We start from the raw sequence: 17,897 nt of genomic DNA, 5'->3' as shown, positions 1-17,897 counted from the left end.
AAGGAAACTATAAGCAAGGTGAAAAAACAGCCTTCAGAATGGGAGAAAATAATAGCAAATGAAGCAACTGACAAACAATTAATCTCCAAAATACACAAGCAGCTCCTGCAGCTCAATTCCAGAAAAATAAATGACCCAATCAAAAAATGGGCCAAAGAACTAAACAGACATTTCTCCAAAGACATAAAGATGGCTAACACACACATGAAAAAAATGCTCAACATCCCTCATAATCAGAGAAATGTAAATCAAAACCACAATGAGATACCATTTCACACCAGTCAGAATGGCTGCTATCCAAAAGTCTACATGCAATAAATGCTGGAGAGGGTGTGGAGAAAAGGGAACCCTTTTACACTGTTGGTGGGAATGCAAACTAGTACAGCCACTATGGAGAACACTGTGGCGATTCCTCAAAAAACTGGAAATAGAACTGCCATATGATCCAGTAATCGCACTTCTGGGCGTACACACTGAGGAAACCAGAATTGAAAGAGATACATGTACTCCAATGTTCATTGCAGCACTGTTTATAATAGCGAGGACATGGAAGCAACCTAGATGTCCATCTGCAGACGAATGGATAAGAAAGCTTTGGTACATATACACAATGGAGTATTTTTCAGCCATCAAAAAGAATGCATCTGAATCAGTTCTAATGAGGTGGATGAAATTGGAGCCTATTATACAGAGTGAAGTAAGCCAGAAAGAAAAACATCAATACAGCATACTAACGCATATATATGGAATTTAGAAAGATGCTAACCTTAACCCTGTATACGAGAAAGAAAAAGAGACATAGGTGTATAGAACAGTCTTTGGGACTCTGTGGGAGAGGGTGAAGGTGGGATTATTTGGGAGAATGGCATTGAAGCATGTATATTATCATATGTGAAACGAATCACAAGTCTAGGTTCGATGCATGATACAGGATGCTCGGGGCTGGTGCATGGGGATGACCTGGAGGGAGGATATGGGGAGGAGGGAGGTGGGAGGGGGGTCAAGAAGGGGAACACATGTACACCCGGGGCGGATTCATGTCAATGTATGGCAAAACCAACCAATATATTATTGTAATTAGCCTCCAATAAAAAAATAAAATAAAAAGCAAAATAAATTTAAAATAATCAGTGCTTAAAAAAAAGAGCAAGTCAGGTATTAACCCTAAGTTAAAATGCACTTAGCTATCATATTATCTATTCAAGAACCTAGTTATGAAAAAGTCAGGCTTTCTATCTCATTAGCATTCCCTTTACTTTGATTCATTGTAGTGAACCCATGCCAAACCCAAGGACACATCACAGAAAAGAAGGTACCCTACCAATGAGTTTCCTCAAAGCTCCCTTCATGTCTCTGTTCCTCAGGCTGTAGATGAAGGGGTTCATCATGGGAGTGACCACAGTGTACATCAACGAAGCCACTGCAGTTTTCCTAGAAGAATCAGTAACTGCAGAACTAATATACACCCCAAAAGCTGTCCCATAGAACAAGGTAACAACTGAGAGGTGAGACCCACAGGTAGAAAAAGCTTTATACTTTCTGCCTGATGATGACATTTTCAAAATGGAGGAAACAATTTGAATATAAGAGAAAATGATTCCAAAAAGAGGAACACCAGCAAATAAGCTAGCCACAAAATATATCAGGATGTTATTGATGAGGGTGTCAGAACATGCAAGCTTGATGACTTGAACAACTTCACAGAAGAAGAGGGGAATTTCCAGGTCTGTGCAGAAGGACAGTCGTAACACCATCAGACTGTGGAGCAGGGCATCCGCAGTGCTGATGAACAAGGAGAGTAGAATCAGCTGAACACAGAGGCGAGGGTTCATGATGACTGTGTACCTCATTGGGTGACAAATAGCCACATAGCGGTCATAGGCCATTACTAAAAGGAGAAAATTTTCCCAACAAACAAAAGTCAGAACAAAGCAGATCTGGGTGATGCAGCCTGTAAAAGTGATGCTCTGACTCTGTGCTTGGATGTTCACTAGGATCTTTGGGATCATGGTTGTGCTTAAACAGATGTCTGTAAAGGACAGATGGGAGAGGAAGAAGTACATGGGGGTGTGGAGGTGGGAGTCAGAGATGACAGCCAGGATGATGAGCAGGTTTCCCAGGACAGTAACCAGGTACATGGCCAGGAACAGTTTGAAGAAGGTGATCTTCAGTTCTGGGTCCTCTGTCAGTCTCATGAGAAGGAATTCTGAAACATCTGTTTGGTTTCTTGGTTCCATGATGTTGATAAATCTGATGGGAAACATGTGGCCCCTAGTCCAGCAGCAGGTGTATCACCAGAGGCAAACAACAATTTGAGAAAGGAAGTAATGCAATAGAGGGACACACATTATTTCGTTACTTTGAATAAAGACCTGAAGTTACTAAAAGCAGTGTGTCAACATTTGTTAGTCATGGAAAGAGTTGAGGAATAGCCATTTTAAAAGTTACACTATCAGGCTTCCCTGGTGGCTCAGTGGTAAAGAATCCATTTGCCAATTTAAGAGACATGGTTCGATCCCGGATCCAGGAAGATCCCACGTGCCCTGAGGCAACTAAGCCCATGTACTACAACTATTGAGGTTGTGCTCTAGACCTTGGGAGCCACAATGGCTGAGCCCATGCACTACAACTACTGAAGCCCACGTGCCCTAGTGCCTGTGCTCTGCAACAAGAGAAGTCACTGCAATGAGGAGCCTGCACACGGCAACTAGAGAGTAGCCCCTGTCCTCAGCAACTGGAGAAAAGCCCTCTCAGCAATGAAGACTCAGCACAGCCAAAAATAAATAAATAAATGATAAATTATCTTAAAAGATCAAATTACACTATGTTGTTCTGATTATTTTTATAATAACATTGGGTAACTTTTTAGGAGAAGCAGGTAGTCAGGGCTGATGAGTCTATCTGAATCAACACTCCTTCCCCAGAGACCTCACAGCCTGGCAACAGAGATAATACAAAGCTGTGTCAAAACCCAGAAGTACAAGATACGGTCAAACTGCCCAAGTTTCCTCCTTGAATCACTACAGAAAGGAAGTTAAATGCCAGCAAAGTGAAAAACATGGAAAACAATCACCATGTTTGTAAATAAGCACAATCCTGCTGACAAGGCAAATAGTTTTTGAGAATGGAAAGACAGTAGGAGACTGACAGAATAGAGTTGTTTGAAGATTACAGGAAAGATACAAAGGAACATGTTGAGAAAATACAAGACAGGCAAGAGGCAAATTGATGCCTTGGTTCCAATAAATTTATGCATGTCCTCTTCTCACAATTTCCCCTGGTTAAACTTGTGGTAAAATACCTCTCTTGATTGCCAAACAAGAATGAAGGTTTACCTGAATGACTTTACTAGGTAATGATGGACTCTTGTTGAGATGCAATGATGCGTCTCCTAGATGTTGAGTAATGGAAGCTGAAGTTCTAATAAGAGGAGGCAGACTAAGTGAAGCACTAGGCTCCTGATCAGGGGGGGAGGAAGGTCATTTCCAGGAGGAGGCACATGTGTGCTGATTTTATTGAGGAAGTGCTATTGAGTGAGGCTGTCACTGACAATTTTTAGTCTCTCTACCTTTGGAGGACCAATACCCAAAGCTCCTCATTAGCCAAACAATTTTATCATTATGCTGATGCCAGGCCAGTGCAAATCCTTAAAGACCAAGAAGATATAATGGAAGAATTTAGGGTGGTGGAGTCCCTGATGCTATGAGGCCAGGTATTCACCAGTCACTGCTCCACCTTTTTCTGCTCATATGTATTTCACATCCAGTGCAAATGTGGATACACCGTTCTTCTCTAATTGGGTTCCAGTATTCTTTTTTTAGATACAACCAATGACATATCCATGTAATCAATGATATCAGGCTATAATTTGTTATGGTTTATAATTGTAGATGTGAAACTCATTCATTCATTCCAGCCATATAAGAAGGAATGAAATTCTGACACATTACAACATTATGCATTACAACCTTAAAAACCTTATGCTATGTGAAATAAACCAAGCCAAAAAGGACAAATATTATATGATTTAAGTTATGAGGTATCTAGAATAGGCAACTTCGTAAAGACAGAAAGTAGAATGGTGGTTGCAGGAGATAAGGGGAGAAGGATTGGTTTTTAAGAGAGCTGCACTATATTAAAAGTTGTTTATTTCTGTACTGAGTAATAAAAGCACGTTGATATTGATGTGGTGAGCAATGTCACATGTGGAGATAATTCACTGGAAGTTTACTTGCCCTGCTTTTTTCTTCACTATACTGAAAGAACAATTCTAAATTTTCATTTTTTGAATCACTTGTTTTAGTAGCTTATTTTTAAAGTGCTTGAATTTCTCAGTCTTTCCCTTTTGGATTGTGCTATTCTTTCAAATACTTAGCTTCTCTAAGGTCATAAAAACATCTTTGCATATTATCTTCCAAAATTTTTAATCACTTTGAATAGATATAAAATTTATCATTTCAAAAGTGGCTAAAAGAAAAAAGTAGGAATTTGACTGTCAATCAAGTTTTGCCCTATTTCATAGTATCAGGCAAGATTAAAATTCCAAGGTTGACCTGGATGGATTTTAAAATATTTAAGGTTAAATATAAATTCTAATTAAGTCAGGGGCTTTGTTCTTTGGACTAACTGTGAAGAAACTGATGGAACATTTGTTTATTATGTTATAAATGGAATTTTGTTTACTACTCAAAATAAAATGGTTCTCCTTTAAAAAAAGAAAAAATATTATTTCAGCCATTTAAAATGTATAATTCCACGGCATTAAGAAGATCCACAATGTTGTGTGACCACTAACACCATCCATTTCCTGATCATTTTCCTCACCCTGAACAGAAATTCTTTATGTATTAAATAATAACTCTGAGAAATTCCCTGGCATTCCAGTGATTAGGGAATTCCTGACATTCTCACTGCCGTAACTGGGGTTCAATCCCTGGTCAAGGAATTAAGATCCCGCAAGCCATGACGAATGGCAAAAAACAAAAACAAACAAAAAACCCCTGCAAATTCTGCATTTCATTCTTTCCTCAGAACTTTCAGAAGGAGCCCAACACTTTGACTTTTGCCCAGTGTAGTTGATTTCAGGCTTTTGACTTCCAAGACTGCAAAGGAAAACATTTGTGTTGTTTTAAGACACTAAGCTTGTGATATGTGTTCCAATGACAGTGAGTAAGTGAAAGTTGCTCAGTCATGTCTGACTCTTTGTGATCCCATGGACTGTAGCCCAGCAGGCTCCTCTGTCCACAGAATCTTCAGGCAAGAATCCTGGAGTGGGCTGCCATTTCCTTCCCCAGAGGATCTTCCCAACCCAGGGACTGAACCCTGATCTTCTGCATTGTAGGCAGATTTTTTTAACAACTAAGCCATCAGGGAAGTCCATTACAGTGTCAATAGGAAACTAATGCAGAATATGTCCCAATTCAGGCTGATAAAAAAACAATGACTTTGGGGCACTTCCTGGAAAGATTCTTTCTGCATTGCAAAAAGACCAAAGGAGACGGAGAGAGTTTTATTTCTAGCTACTGTGTGTGACAATATTAAATCTGTATGCAGGTCAAGAAGCAACAGTGAGAACTGGACATGGAACAATAGACTCATTCCAAATTGGGAAAGGAGTGTGTCAAAACTGTATATTGTCACCCTGCTTATTTAACTTATATGCAGAGTACATCATGAGAAATGCTGGGCGGGAGGAAGCACAAGCTGGAATCAAGATTGCTGGGAGAAATATCAATAACCTCAGATATGCAGATGACACCATCCTTATGGCAGAAAGCAAAGAAGAACTAAAGAGTTCTTGATGAAAGTGAAAGAGGAGAGTGAAAAGGTAGGCTTAAAACTCAACATTCAGAAAACTAAGATCATGGCATCCAGTCCCATCACTTCATGGCAAATAGATGGGGAAATAGTAGGAACAGTGGCAGACTTAATTTTTGGGGGGTCCAAAATCACTGTAGATGGTGACTGCAGCCATGAAATTAAAAGACGCTTACTCCTTGGAAGGAAACTTATGACCAACCTAGACAGCTTATTAAAAAGCAGAGCCATTACTTTGCCAACAAAGGTCTGTGTAGTCAAAGCTATGTTTTTTCCAATAGTCATATACGGATATGAGAGTTGGACTATAAAGAAAACTGAGCACTGAAGAATTGATGCTTTTGAACTGTGGTGTTGGAGAAGACTCAAGAGTGCCTTGGACAGCAAGGAGATCCAACCAGTCCATCCTAAAGGAAATCATTCCTGAATATTCACTGGAAGAACTGATGCTGAAGCTGAAACCAGTACTTTGGCCACCTGATGCTAAGAATGACTCATTTGAAAAGACCCTGATGCTGAGAAAGATTGAAGGCAGGAGGAGAAGGGGACAACAGAGGATGAGATGGTTGGATGGCATCACCGACTCAATGGACATGAGTTTGAGTAAACTCAGGGAGTTGGTGATGGACAGGGAGGCCTGGAGTGCTGCAGTCCATGGTGTTGCAAAGAGTTGGACATGACTGAGAAACTGAACTGAACTGACTGTATCTGAAAGTGCTTCCCTGGTGGCTCAGCAGTAAAGAATCTGCCTGCAATGTAGGAGATGCAATGGATGCAGGAGATGTGGGTTTGATTCCTGGGTCAGGAAGATCCCCTGGAGAAGGTAATGACAACCCACTCCAGTATTCTTGCCTGGGAAATCCCATGGACAGAGGAGCCTGGTGGGCTACAGTCCACAGGGTTGCAAAGATGGACATGACCAAGCAACTGAGAATGCACACATGTTGTGTCTGAAATGTCTTTGCCCAGCTATAGCCATTGATGACCATCAGGGGACCAGCCTTAACAGGAAAGCAAGAAGAATGAAATGGAGTCCTGTGCTTTTGTGCCTAGACCGATCTGACCTTTGAAGTCACTGTTATAAAAGATGATAATTGTTTTTATCATTTGACCCTGTTGGAGTCAAGACTTTTACCTTGTTATTGATGAAGGCCAGAATACTCACTGACAGAGTTGAAGTAATTAAAATCTTCCAAAATTGTAAATACTATAATATCATTATGCCAGTTTTGTAAATGAGGAAGCTGAGCTGAGAAAGTTCAAGTAACTTTCAAAGGTGACTGTCAAAAGTCACAGAGCTATTGTTTAGTAGGATTCAAATTCAGGTGGTCTGATTCCAAAATTCTTACCCCCAAAAAATATAAAAATGAGAACTTTCCCGGTCCAGTGGCTAAGACTCTGCACTCCCAAGGCAGGGGACCTGGGTTCTATCCCTGGTCAAGGAACTAGATCCCATATGTTGCAACTAAGACCCGGAGCAGCCAAATAAATAAACATTTAAAAATAAAGTAAAATAAAATTTAAAAAAGAGAAATCATAGTTTTTTAATTAAAAAAAATTATCATCCTTAACCATTTGATCTCTGGTATTAAGTATTTCAAGAAGTTGGTCAGGTTTTCTGGACTTCTCATTATTATCTCTCCCTTTTATACTCTAGGAAGTGAAAGTCAGTCAGTCATGTCCAACTCTTTGCAGCCCTGGAACTCTTTGTAGCCCCAAGGATTTCAGTCCACCTGGCTCCTCTGTCCCTGGGATTCTCCAGGCAAGAATACTGAAGTGGGTTGCCATTCTTTTCCTGACCCAGGGATTGAAGCTGGGTCTCCTTCACTGCAGGCAGATTGTTTACCATCTGAGCCACAGGGAAGCTCTATATTCTAGGAATATAAGTACAGAGCAACTGCACATTAATGGGAAGATGATATTCTAGAGATGAATTTCTTCAAAGCTCACATCATGTCCTTGTTCCTCAGGCTACAGACAAAGGGGTTCATCATAGGAACAACCATAGTGTACACTACAGATACTACTGCACTCTTTCTGGAGGAATGAGTGGCTGCAGAACTAAGGTACACCCCAAAGCCTGTCCTGTAAAACAAGGAAACAGCTATTAAGTGTGACTCACAGATAGAAAGATGCCTTATACTTTCCACCAGTTGATGGGATTTTCAGGACAGAAGAGATAATTCGAGTATAAGAGACAATTAGAGACAATTATTCCAGAGAGAGGAATAACACCCAACAGGTTGGTCCCACTAAATACACAAGGATGTTATTGATGCGGATGTCGAACAGATGAGTTTGAGAATATGAGCTAGTTCACAGAAAAAGTGGGCAATTTTCAGGTCTGTGCAAAAGGACAGCCACAGGGCAATCAGAGTGTGGAGCTGGGAGTCGAGAACACTAATAGGGAAAGAGACCAGAGCCAGCAGCCCGCAGAGCTTGGGGTTCATGATGGCCTTGTACCTCAGTGGGTGACAGATGGCCACAAATCAGTCATAGGCAATCATCACCAGCACTCCATTTTCCAGTCCAGCAAACGTCTGGACAAAGCAGATCTGTAACTGATGAATTTGCTCTGGGTCTGGATGTTCACCAGCATCTTAGGTATGGTTGTGGAGAGGTGAAACAGATGTCTACAAAGGACAGGTTGGAGAGGAAGAAATACATGGGGGTGTGCAGGTGGGGGTCACAGATGATGGCCAAGATGATGAGCAGGTTACCCAGCACAGTGACCAAGTACATGGACAGGAACAGGTAGAAAAGGAGGGACTGCAATTCTGGATCCCCTGACAGTCCCAGAAGGAGGAATTCTGAGGTACTGGAGAGGTTTCCAGGTTTCATGCTGTCAGTGGAGCTGATGGAAAGATGGAGACAAGAAAACAAAACTTCAGAGAAACTTCCTTAATTTTGTGTCTGTGGGGTTTTCTCCTTTTTTTTTTTTTTTTAAAGATTTATGCATTTATGTCTGCATTGGGACCTCGTTGCTGCTCGAGGGCTTTCTCCAGTTGTGTCGAGCTGTGGCCACTCTTCATTGTGGTGTGCAGGCTTCTTACTGAGTGGCTTCTCTTGTTGTGGGGCACAGGCTCTAGGGTGCTTGGGCTTTAGTAGTTGTGGCACACAGTCTTAGTTGCTCCAAGGCATGAGGAATCTGCCCAGAGCAGGGATCGAACCCATGTCTCTGGTATTGGCAAGTAGATTCTTAAACACTGAACTACCAGGGAAGCCCCATGTATCTGTTTTGAAACCAAATCAGTTACACATCTTTTCTCCTGCTTCCTCCTCTCCCCTTTTCTTACTTTACATTTCCACAAAAGTTCCCTCCACACTGCCCCATGTCCTAAGTTTTTATAGTCCATCTATTGTTTGTCAAGTAGGGGTACTTACTTGGAAGAACAGTCATGGAATGTTGTTTTCTCCCTTAAGATGCCTCGAAGCAAATCATTCCAGTATAAAATTAGGACTGCATTCTAGGGACCTCCATGATGGTCCAGTGGCTAAAACTCTGTGCTCTCACTACAGGGGCCCAGGTTCGATCCCTGGTCAGGAATTAGATCCCACATGCTGCATCTAAGAGTTCACAAGCCACAGTAAACAACAAAAGATCCTGCATACCACAATGAAGATCAAAGATCCCACATGCCCCAACAAAGACCCAACACAGTCAAATAAATGAACAAATATTTTTTAAAAGACTGTACTCTAGAATACAGTTTGGGAAAATACAATCTGTGGACAAAATTCTGCCTGCTGTTTGAAAGTCACTCAGTGGTGTCCGACTCTTTGTGACCCTGTGGACTATATAGTCCATGAATTCTCCAGGCCAGAATAGTGGAGTGGGTAGCCATTCCCTTTTCCAGGGGATCTTCTCAACCCAGGGATTGAACCCAGGTCTCCCACATTGCAGGTGGATTCTTTACCAGCTGAGCCACCAGGGAAGCCCAAGGATCCTGAAGTGGTTAGCCTATCCCTTCTCCAGAGGATTTTCCAGACCCAGGAATGGAACCAGGGTCTCCTGCATTGCAGGTGGATTCTTTACCTGTTGAGCTACCCAGGAAGTCTCATTTTATTTATTTTAGTAATAGTAAATAAAGGTTTACTGGAACACAGTCATTCGTTTATTTACTGTCCTTGGCAGCTTCCTTGCTACATCTGAGTTGTGAATACTCATGTCAAAGACCATATGGCCCACAAAACCTAAAACTTTTAATATTTGGCTCTTTCTTGAAAAAAATGTGCCTACCTCTAGTCTAGAGTCTTGATTAAATTTAGGTTCAATTTTTGGCAAACATCATTACATATTTTCATGAGGAAGCATATGTCTGTCTTCTTATTAACACTTTTGGCCTGGATCCATTAACTCACCACAAATTACTAAATGATGATATTTTAACTCTTTTTTTCAATTATTGGCTGAACTGCTTCTAATAAGTATTAGAGAAACTTCCTCTAAACAAATAGGCTGATTTCTCAAGAAACTGAGTTCTCATTACAAAAGCAGAATACATCTTGATTCTTGTGTTCACTTTGCTTTTCTCCCTTGGCCTAATACCTGGAAGAGAAATTGAGAGTGAGACAGAGTGAAAAATGAGGGACAGAGGAAGGAAGACATCCCAAGAATAATGTCTCAAGGCTGAGAAAGGAGGGATGTGCACAAATTCCCATTGGGAATCCTCTTAGTATAATGAAATAGAGGGAGAAATCATTTAAATAAGTTATGGCATGGCTATGATATGCCATGTTATTGCAATACTATTTTAATGTTGTTTCATCCTACTTTATTTTTTGAATGTTCATCATATTAACTTTTTAATGTTCAAAGTAAAAACATTTAAGTTAGCTGTACATGTATAAAGCTAACCTGAAAAAATATTAAAGGAGAAAAGCAATTTATACACAGCTATAGTATGGAGAAGGAAATGGCAACCCACTCCAGTGTTCTTGCCTGGAGAATCCCAAGGATGGCGGAGCCTGGTGGGCTGCCGTCTATGGGGTCACACAGAGTCGGACACGACTGAAGCGACTTAGCAGCAGCAGCAGCAGCATAGTGTGGTCACAGTTATGAAAATATATAAATACCCCTTAAAATGAACAATTGTTTACCTTTATGATGTTTTATAATGTCATATTTCAAGCATCTGGAAAAGTACAAAGAATGACAATGAAGGGCTTAAACCTGCCAGAGGGCTTCCTTGGTGGCTCAGCAGTAAAGAATGCCTGCAATGCATTGCCTGCGTTGCCTGCCATATAGGAGTCATGGGTTCAATCCCTGGGTCGGGAAGTTTCCCTGGAGAAGGAAATGGCAACCCACTTCAGTACTGCTTGGGAAATCCCATGGACAGAGGAGTCTGGTGGACTACAGTTCAGGGGGTTTCAAGAGCTGGACAGGACTTAGCGACTAAACCACACCACCATCACCACCGAACCTACCAGATCTAATTCAAATTCAGTATTGTTTCATACTTCCTTTTTTTTTTTTTTACAGTATTTAAAATATTTATTTGGCTGTGCTGGGTCTTAGTTGCAGCATGGAGGATCTTTTTAGCTGCAGCATGAAAACTTGCATGTGGCATGTGGGATTTAGTTCCCTGACCAGGAATCAAACCTGAGCCCCATGTATTGGAAGAGTGGAGTCTTACCCATTGGGCCACTAGGGAAGTCCTAGCCCATTGATTTTAATCCCTGGCCCATTGATTTTAACATACACTCTCACATCAATGGGTATTTGGGTATGTCCAATTCTGTTTCCTAGAGTATTTATGGAGACACATCCATATGTAACAACAGTGTTAAACTAAGCATGGTGAATACCCACCAAGTATTCTCTGGGAAGGGCAGGAGGGAAATAATAAGAAAGAGGACTTCCTGTGTATGTGTATCTCTTATCTTTAAATTTTTCTATTTTAATATAATTTTATTTAACCCAATATATACAAAATGTTCTCTCAACATGAAACCAATATAAAAATTATTAGTGAGCTAATTTATATTATTTTTTCATAGAAAAATTTCAAAATCTGGTGTTTTATGGTTAGAGCACATCTCATTTTGGGTGCTAGATTTTCATCAGAAATACTTGACCTATATTTTAAATTATTTTTTATGGAGAATAATTGCTTTACAATGTTGTGTTAGATTCTGCTGTACAGCAAAGTGAATTAGTCATGGATGCCTGCTTCAGTAGTGTCTGACTCTTTGTGACCCCATGGACTGTAGCCCGCCAGGCTCCTCTATCCATGGGATTCTCCAGACAAGAATATTGGAGTGGGTTGCCATGCCCTCCTCCAGGGGATCTTCACAGCCCAGGGATCAAACCAGTGTCTCCTGTGTCTTCTGCATTGAAGGCAGATTCTTTACTGCTGAGCCACTGGGGAAACTCTAATCAGCCATACATATACATATACCCCCCTCTCTCTTGAGCCTCCTAGACACAAACCCCCATCCCATCCCTCTGAGTCATCATAGAGCATGGAGCTGAGCTCCCTGTGTTAATACAGCAGCGTCCTTTTGTCTACCTATTTAACATATGATAATGTATGTTTCAGGACTTCCCTGGGGGCTCAGATAGCAAAGAATATGCCTTCATTGGCATATGATTCCATCCCTGGGTGGGGAAGATCCCCTGGAGGAGGAAATGGCAACCCACTCCAGTATTCTTTTTTTAAAAAATTAATTTATTTAACTGGAGGCTAATTACTTTACAATATTGGTTTTTGCCATACATTGACATGAGTCAGCCATGGGTATACATGTGTCCCCATCCTGAAATCCCTCCCACCTCCCTCCCCATCCCATCCCTCAGAGTCATCCCAGTGCACTGACCTTGAGCACCCTGTATCATGCATTGAACCTGGACTGGCAATCTATTTCACATATGGTAATATACATGTTTCAGTGCTATTCTCTCAAATCATCCCACCCTCGCCTTCTCCCACAGAGTCCAAAAGTCTGTTCTTTATATCTGTGTCTCTTTTGCTGTCTCACATATAGGGTCATCATTACCATCTTTATAAATTCCATATATATGCTTTAATATACCATATTGGTGTTTTTCTTTCTGACTTACTTCACTCTGTATAATAGACTACAGTTTCATCCACCTCATTAGAACTGATTCAAATGTGTTCTTTTTAATAGTTGAGTAATATTCCATTGTGTACATGTACCACAGCTTTCTTATCCATTCCTCTGCTGATGGATATCTAGGTTGCTTCCATGTCCTAGCTATTGTAAACAGTGCTGTGATGAACATTGGGTTACACGTGTCTCTTTCAATTCTGGTTTTCTCAGTGTTAATGCCCAGCAGTGGAATTGCTAGGTCGTACGGCAGTTCTATTTCCAGTTTTTTAAGGAATCTCCACATTGTTCTCCATAGTGGCTGTACTAGTTTGCATTCCCACCAACAGTGTAAATAGGGTTCCCTTTTCTCCGCACCTTCTCCAGCATTTATTGTTTATAGACTTTTGGATAGCAGCCATTCTGACTGGTGTGAAATGGTACCTCATTGTGGTTTTGATTTGCATTTCTCTGATAATGAGTGATGTTGAGCATCTCTTCATGTGTTTGTTAGCCATCTGTATGTCTTCTTTGGAGAAATGTCTGTTTAGTTCTTTGGCCCATTTTTTAATTTCTCTAGTATTCTTGCCTATATAATTCCATGGATCCTGGTGGGCTATAGTCTGTGGGGTCACAAAGAGTCAGACATGACTGAGCGACTAACACACACACACACAATGTTTCAATGCTACTTTCTCAATTTGTCCCACTCTCTCTTTCCCCTGCTGTGTCCACAAGTCCCTTCTCTACATCTGTGGCTCTATTTTTGCCCTGCACAAGGTTCTTTGGTAGTATTTTTCCAGATTCCATGTATATGCGTTAATGTCCGGTATTTGTTTTTCTCTTCTGATTCACTTCATATATATATATAGATTTCCTACAATTTATAGTTGAAAAGGCAGGTCCATATATCCACGTGCTCTAACGCACATATATTTTCCTGAAACTGCACTGAGACCCTGCTCGCTCTGAAAGCTCGTAGCTCCTGGCTTCTGTCTGGGCAGGTTTCCTCTGAGCATCTAGCCTACTCTGTAATGATGTCTGCATTCAACACAATTTTTTAAAGGTGCCTGAAGCCAATAAGGCAAAAGGTTTGCATTAATTCTGGAAGGTGGTTGTATGGCTGTTTATTTTACTGCTCACTGTGCTTTTTTCATGGTTTTCGCTTGGAGGTTTTCAAAGAACGACTAGAAGAGTAGACCAATGAGTCTCAACCTCCTTGCCCAGAGTTCTCATAAGTAGGAGATCAGGACAAGACCTGAATTCTCTAAGAATGAAATCTGGAACAAGGAATGGGAACATAAAAAAGCCAAACTCAGCCTACTCCAGGCTCACTCACTACCAAAAAATTGGTAGAGAATTATAGAACAGGTGCCAAATTTCTGAAGGGGCTCACTCATGCTCAGATGGGTCCCTGGGATTTCGGAGATCTGACCCAGAAATGATGAAAGCTGAAGGCAAACTGGATGAAAATGGGAGGATAAATATACCAATGTCAAAAATTTGTCATCTTATAATTCCATTGAACTACTTATCTCACCTCTTGGATGTCTTCCAGATAGAGTGGTTAAATAAATAAACTCGGGTGCCCTTCGTGGTTCAGTGGTGAAGAATCCACTTGCCGATGTAGGAGACAGGGGTTTGACCCCTGATCAGGGAAGACCCCACATAGTGCAGAGCAATTAAGCTCATATGCCACAACTCTAGAGCCCAGGAGCTGCAACTATTGGCGCCTACATGTCATGGCTATTGAAGCCTTCTCACCCTAGAGCCCATGCTCAACAACAAGAGAAACCACCACAATCAGAAGCCAGAACACTGAAACTGGAGAATAGCCCTCCTCTTGTTCAGTTCAGTCGCTCAGTTGTGTCCAACTCTTTGCGACCCCATGAATCACAGCATGCCAGGCCTCCCTGTCCATCACCAACTCCCGGAGTTCACTCAAACTCATGTCCATCGAGTCCGTGATGCCATCCAGCCATCTCACTCTCTGTCATACCCTTCTCCTCCCACCCCTAATATTTCCCAGCATCAGAGTCTTTTCCAGTGAGTCAACTCGCTTGTTAGAACTAGACAAAAGCTCTCACAGCAACAAATACCCAGCATAGCAAAAAATAAATAAATAAAATTGTTAAAAATAAAAACCCTCAAATTTCTTACTGTATTTGTTGGGTACTTCAGATTACCTTGGAGCCATCCTCTGGATATTGAAGGATGGAGACGGAAGATCTGCCCCCACAAAGGGTAGATGGACCAAGTAAGGCAACTGGCTCCAGGGCAAGAGGGATCATCCCAGAAGGAGACTCAAGTGTGCTGTTTCCTGAGCTGAGTAGTGCTGTTCACAGGGGAACCATCTGCAGTCTCTGTGGCCCAGGGGAGTAGAGGGGGTGCTCAATTTTCAAAGCTCCTCATTAGCCAAATGTGTACCATCATTTCTTCCCTCAGGCAGTTCAAATCCTTAAGAAGCACAGATCTTAGAAGGGAGAACTCCTGCATGGCTGACTTCCTGACCCTGAGAGGACAGACAGGTATATGTCATCCCCCCCCAACACACACACATTTCCTCTCACCTCCAGGGCTTCTCATTCTTGAATCTTGGGTCTAACCTGAAAGGAACTGATGGGCTTCTCCTTAGACTAATTCCCAGCCTACTCTGAGCCAAAATCACTAAAGGACTAGAGAACCAGACTGGCTTAGTTCCCACAGGGACAGAGACTCAGTGATGGAGAGAATGTGTCATGGGATCTTTACAAAATCACAAGAAAATTTTCTGCTTTCTTAATTAAAGTCCCTGCATGAACAAGGTTAGTATTATTGTAGGAAAGAAGTAGCAAGGTTGGGACTTTCCTGGTGGTCCAATGATTAAGAATCTGCCTGCCAACGCAGGGGACACAGGTTCAATCGTGGTCTGGGAAGATCCCACATGCCACAGAGCAACTAAGCCCATGAGCCAAAAACTACTGAGTCTGCACTCTAGAGCCCAAGTGCTGCAACTACTGAAGCCTGTGCACCCAGAGTCCATGCTCTGCAATAAGAGAAGCCACCACAGTGAGGAGCCTGCACTCCACAATGAAGAGTAAGTAGCCCCTGCTTGCTGCAACTACAGAAAGCCCACACAGAGCAATGAAGACAAAAGGAAGTAGCAAGGAAACAAATTTACTAGTTACTTAAGCAGGCTTTTCAAGGTTGCCTGAAAAATAGGCATAAGCCAGCAATCTTAAAAAAAATCACAGTGGCTCTTCCCTGGTGGTCCAGTGGTTAACATTCCACGATTCCAATGCAGAGGGTTTGGGTTCAATCCCTATTCAGGGAACTAAGAAGCCACATGCCACAAGGAAGGGCAAAAAAAAAAAAAAAATCATAAGAAAAAGCACTAATTATAAAGGAAGTGACAAATAAACTGACTGCATTAATATTGGGAAATTCTCAGGGATAAGATGATGCTGTGAAAATGCTGCACTCAATATGCCAGAAAATTTGGAAAACTCAGCAGTGGCCACAGGACTGGAAAAGGTCAGTTTTCACTCCAACCCCAAAGAAAGGCAATGCCAAAGAATGCTCAAAACTTTCCAAGTCAGACTTCAAAGGTATGTGAACTGAGAACTTCCAGATGGTCAAGATGGATGTAGAAAAGGAAGAGGAACCAGAGATCAAGTTGCCAACATCCGTTGGATCATAGAAAAATCAAGAGAATTCTATAAAAACTACTTCTGCTTCATTGACTACACAAAAGCCTTTGACTGTGTGGATCACAACAAACGGTGGAAAATTCTTCAAGAGATGGGAATACCAGACCACCTAACCTGCCTGCTGACAAATCTGTATGCAGGTCAAGAAGCAACAGTGAGAACATTACCTGGAACAATGGGCTGGTTCCAAGTTGGGAAAGGAGTACATCAAGGCTGTATATTGCCACCCTATTTATTTAACTTATATGCAGAGTACATCATGCAAAATGCTGAACTGGATGAAGCATGAGTTGGAATCAAAATTGCCTGGAGAAATATCAATAACCTCTGATATGAAGATGACACCACCATTATGGCAGAAAGCAAAGAGGAACTAAAGAGCCTCTTGATGAAGGTCAAAGAGGAGAGTGGAAGAGTTGACTTAAAACTCAACATTTAAAAAAACTAAGATCATGGCATCTGATCCCATCACTTCATGGCAAACAGATGGGGAAATGATGGAAACAGTGATAGACTTTATTTTGTGGGGCTCCAAAATCACTGCAGATGGTGAGTGCAGCCAAGAAATTGAAAGACACTTGCTCCTTGGAAGAAGAACTATGACCAACCTAGACAGCATTAATAAAAGCAGAGACATTACTTTGCCAACAAAGTTCCGTCTATTCAAAGCTATGGTTTTTCCAGTAGTCATGTATGGATGTGACAGCTGGACTATAAAGAAAGCTGAACGCCAAAGAATTGATATTTTTGAACTGTGGTACTGGAGAAGACTCTTGAGGGTCCCTTGCACAACAAGGAGATCACACTAATCAATCCGGAAGGAAATCAGTCCTGAATATTCATTGGAAGGACTGATCCTGCAGCTGAAGTTCCAATACTTTGGCCATCTGATGCAAATAACTGCTCATTGGAAAAGACCCTCCTGCTGGGAAATATTGAAGGCACGAGGAGAAGGGGACAACAGAGGATGACATGGTTGGATGGCATCACCAATTCAATGGACGTGAATTTGAGCAATCTCCGGGAGTTGGTGGTGGACAGGGAAGCCTGGCTTGCTGCAGTCCATGGAGTTGCAAAGAGTCGGACATGAGTGAGCGACTGAATTGAACTGAAGGATATGTGTGTTAGTTGCTCAGTTGTGTCTGACTCTTTGTGACCCCATACTATAGCCCATGAGGCTCCTCTGTCCATGGAATTCTCCAGGCAAAAATACTGACTGCTGCTGCTGCTAAGTCGCTTCAGTTGGGTCCGACTCTGTGCGACCCCACAGACGGCAGCCCACCAGGCTCCTCTGTTCACAGGATACTCCAGGCAAGAATACTGGAGTGGGTTGCCATT

The 17,897-nt window shown here is 41.7% G+C and overlaps 1 protein-coding gene and 1 pseudogene across 1 annotated transcript; both read right to left on the bottom strand.

The window, feature by feature from the left end:
• Positions 1 to 1,298: 1,298 nt before the first annotated feature.
• Positions 1,299 to 2,237, bottom strand: LOC129558610 (olfactory receptor 7G1-like). Its single transcript, XM_055429906.1, has one exon. The coding sequence runs from the start codon at positions 2,235 to 2,237 to the stop codon at positions 1,299 to 1,301; it is 939 nt and encodes a 312-aa protein (XP_055285881.1).
• Positions 2,238 to 7,721: 5,484 nt separating this feature from the next.
• On the bottom strand, positions 7,722 to 8,658 carry LOC129558206 (olfactory receptor 7G3-like; annotated as a pseudogene).
• Between the last annotated feature and the right edge of the window lie 9,239 nt (positions 8,659 to 17,897).

Source organism: Moschus berezovskii, chromosome 8 (assembly GCF_049115385.1).
Source record: "Moschus berezovskii isolate FMDL1 chromosome 8, NW_MosBer_1.0, whole genome shotgun sequence".
In the NCBI taxonomy this organism is placed as follows: Eukaryota; Metazoa; Chordata; class Mammalia; order Artiodactyla; family Moschidae; genus Moschus; species Moschus berezovskii.
Note: the sequence above shows the minus strand (reverse complement) of the source record. Positions and strands in the feature narration are given on the sequence as shown.

Coding starts and splice junctions, on each gene's coding strand:
- LOC129558610 (XM_055429906.1), bottom strand. CDS start 2,237: ATGGAACCAAGAAACCAAACAGATGTTTCAGAATTCCTTCTCATGAGA.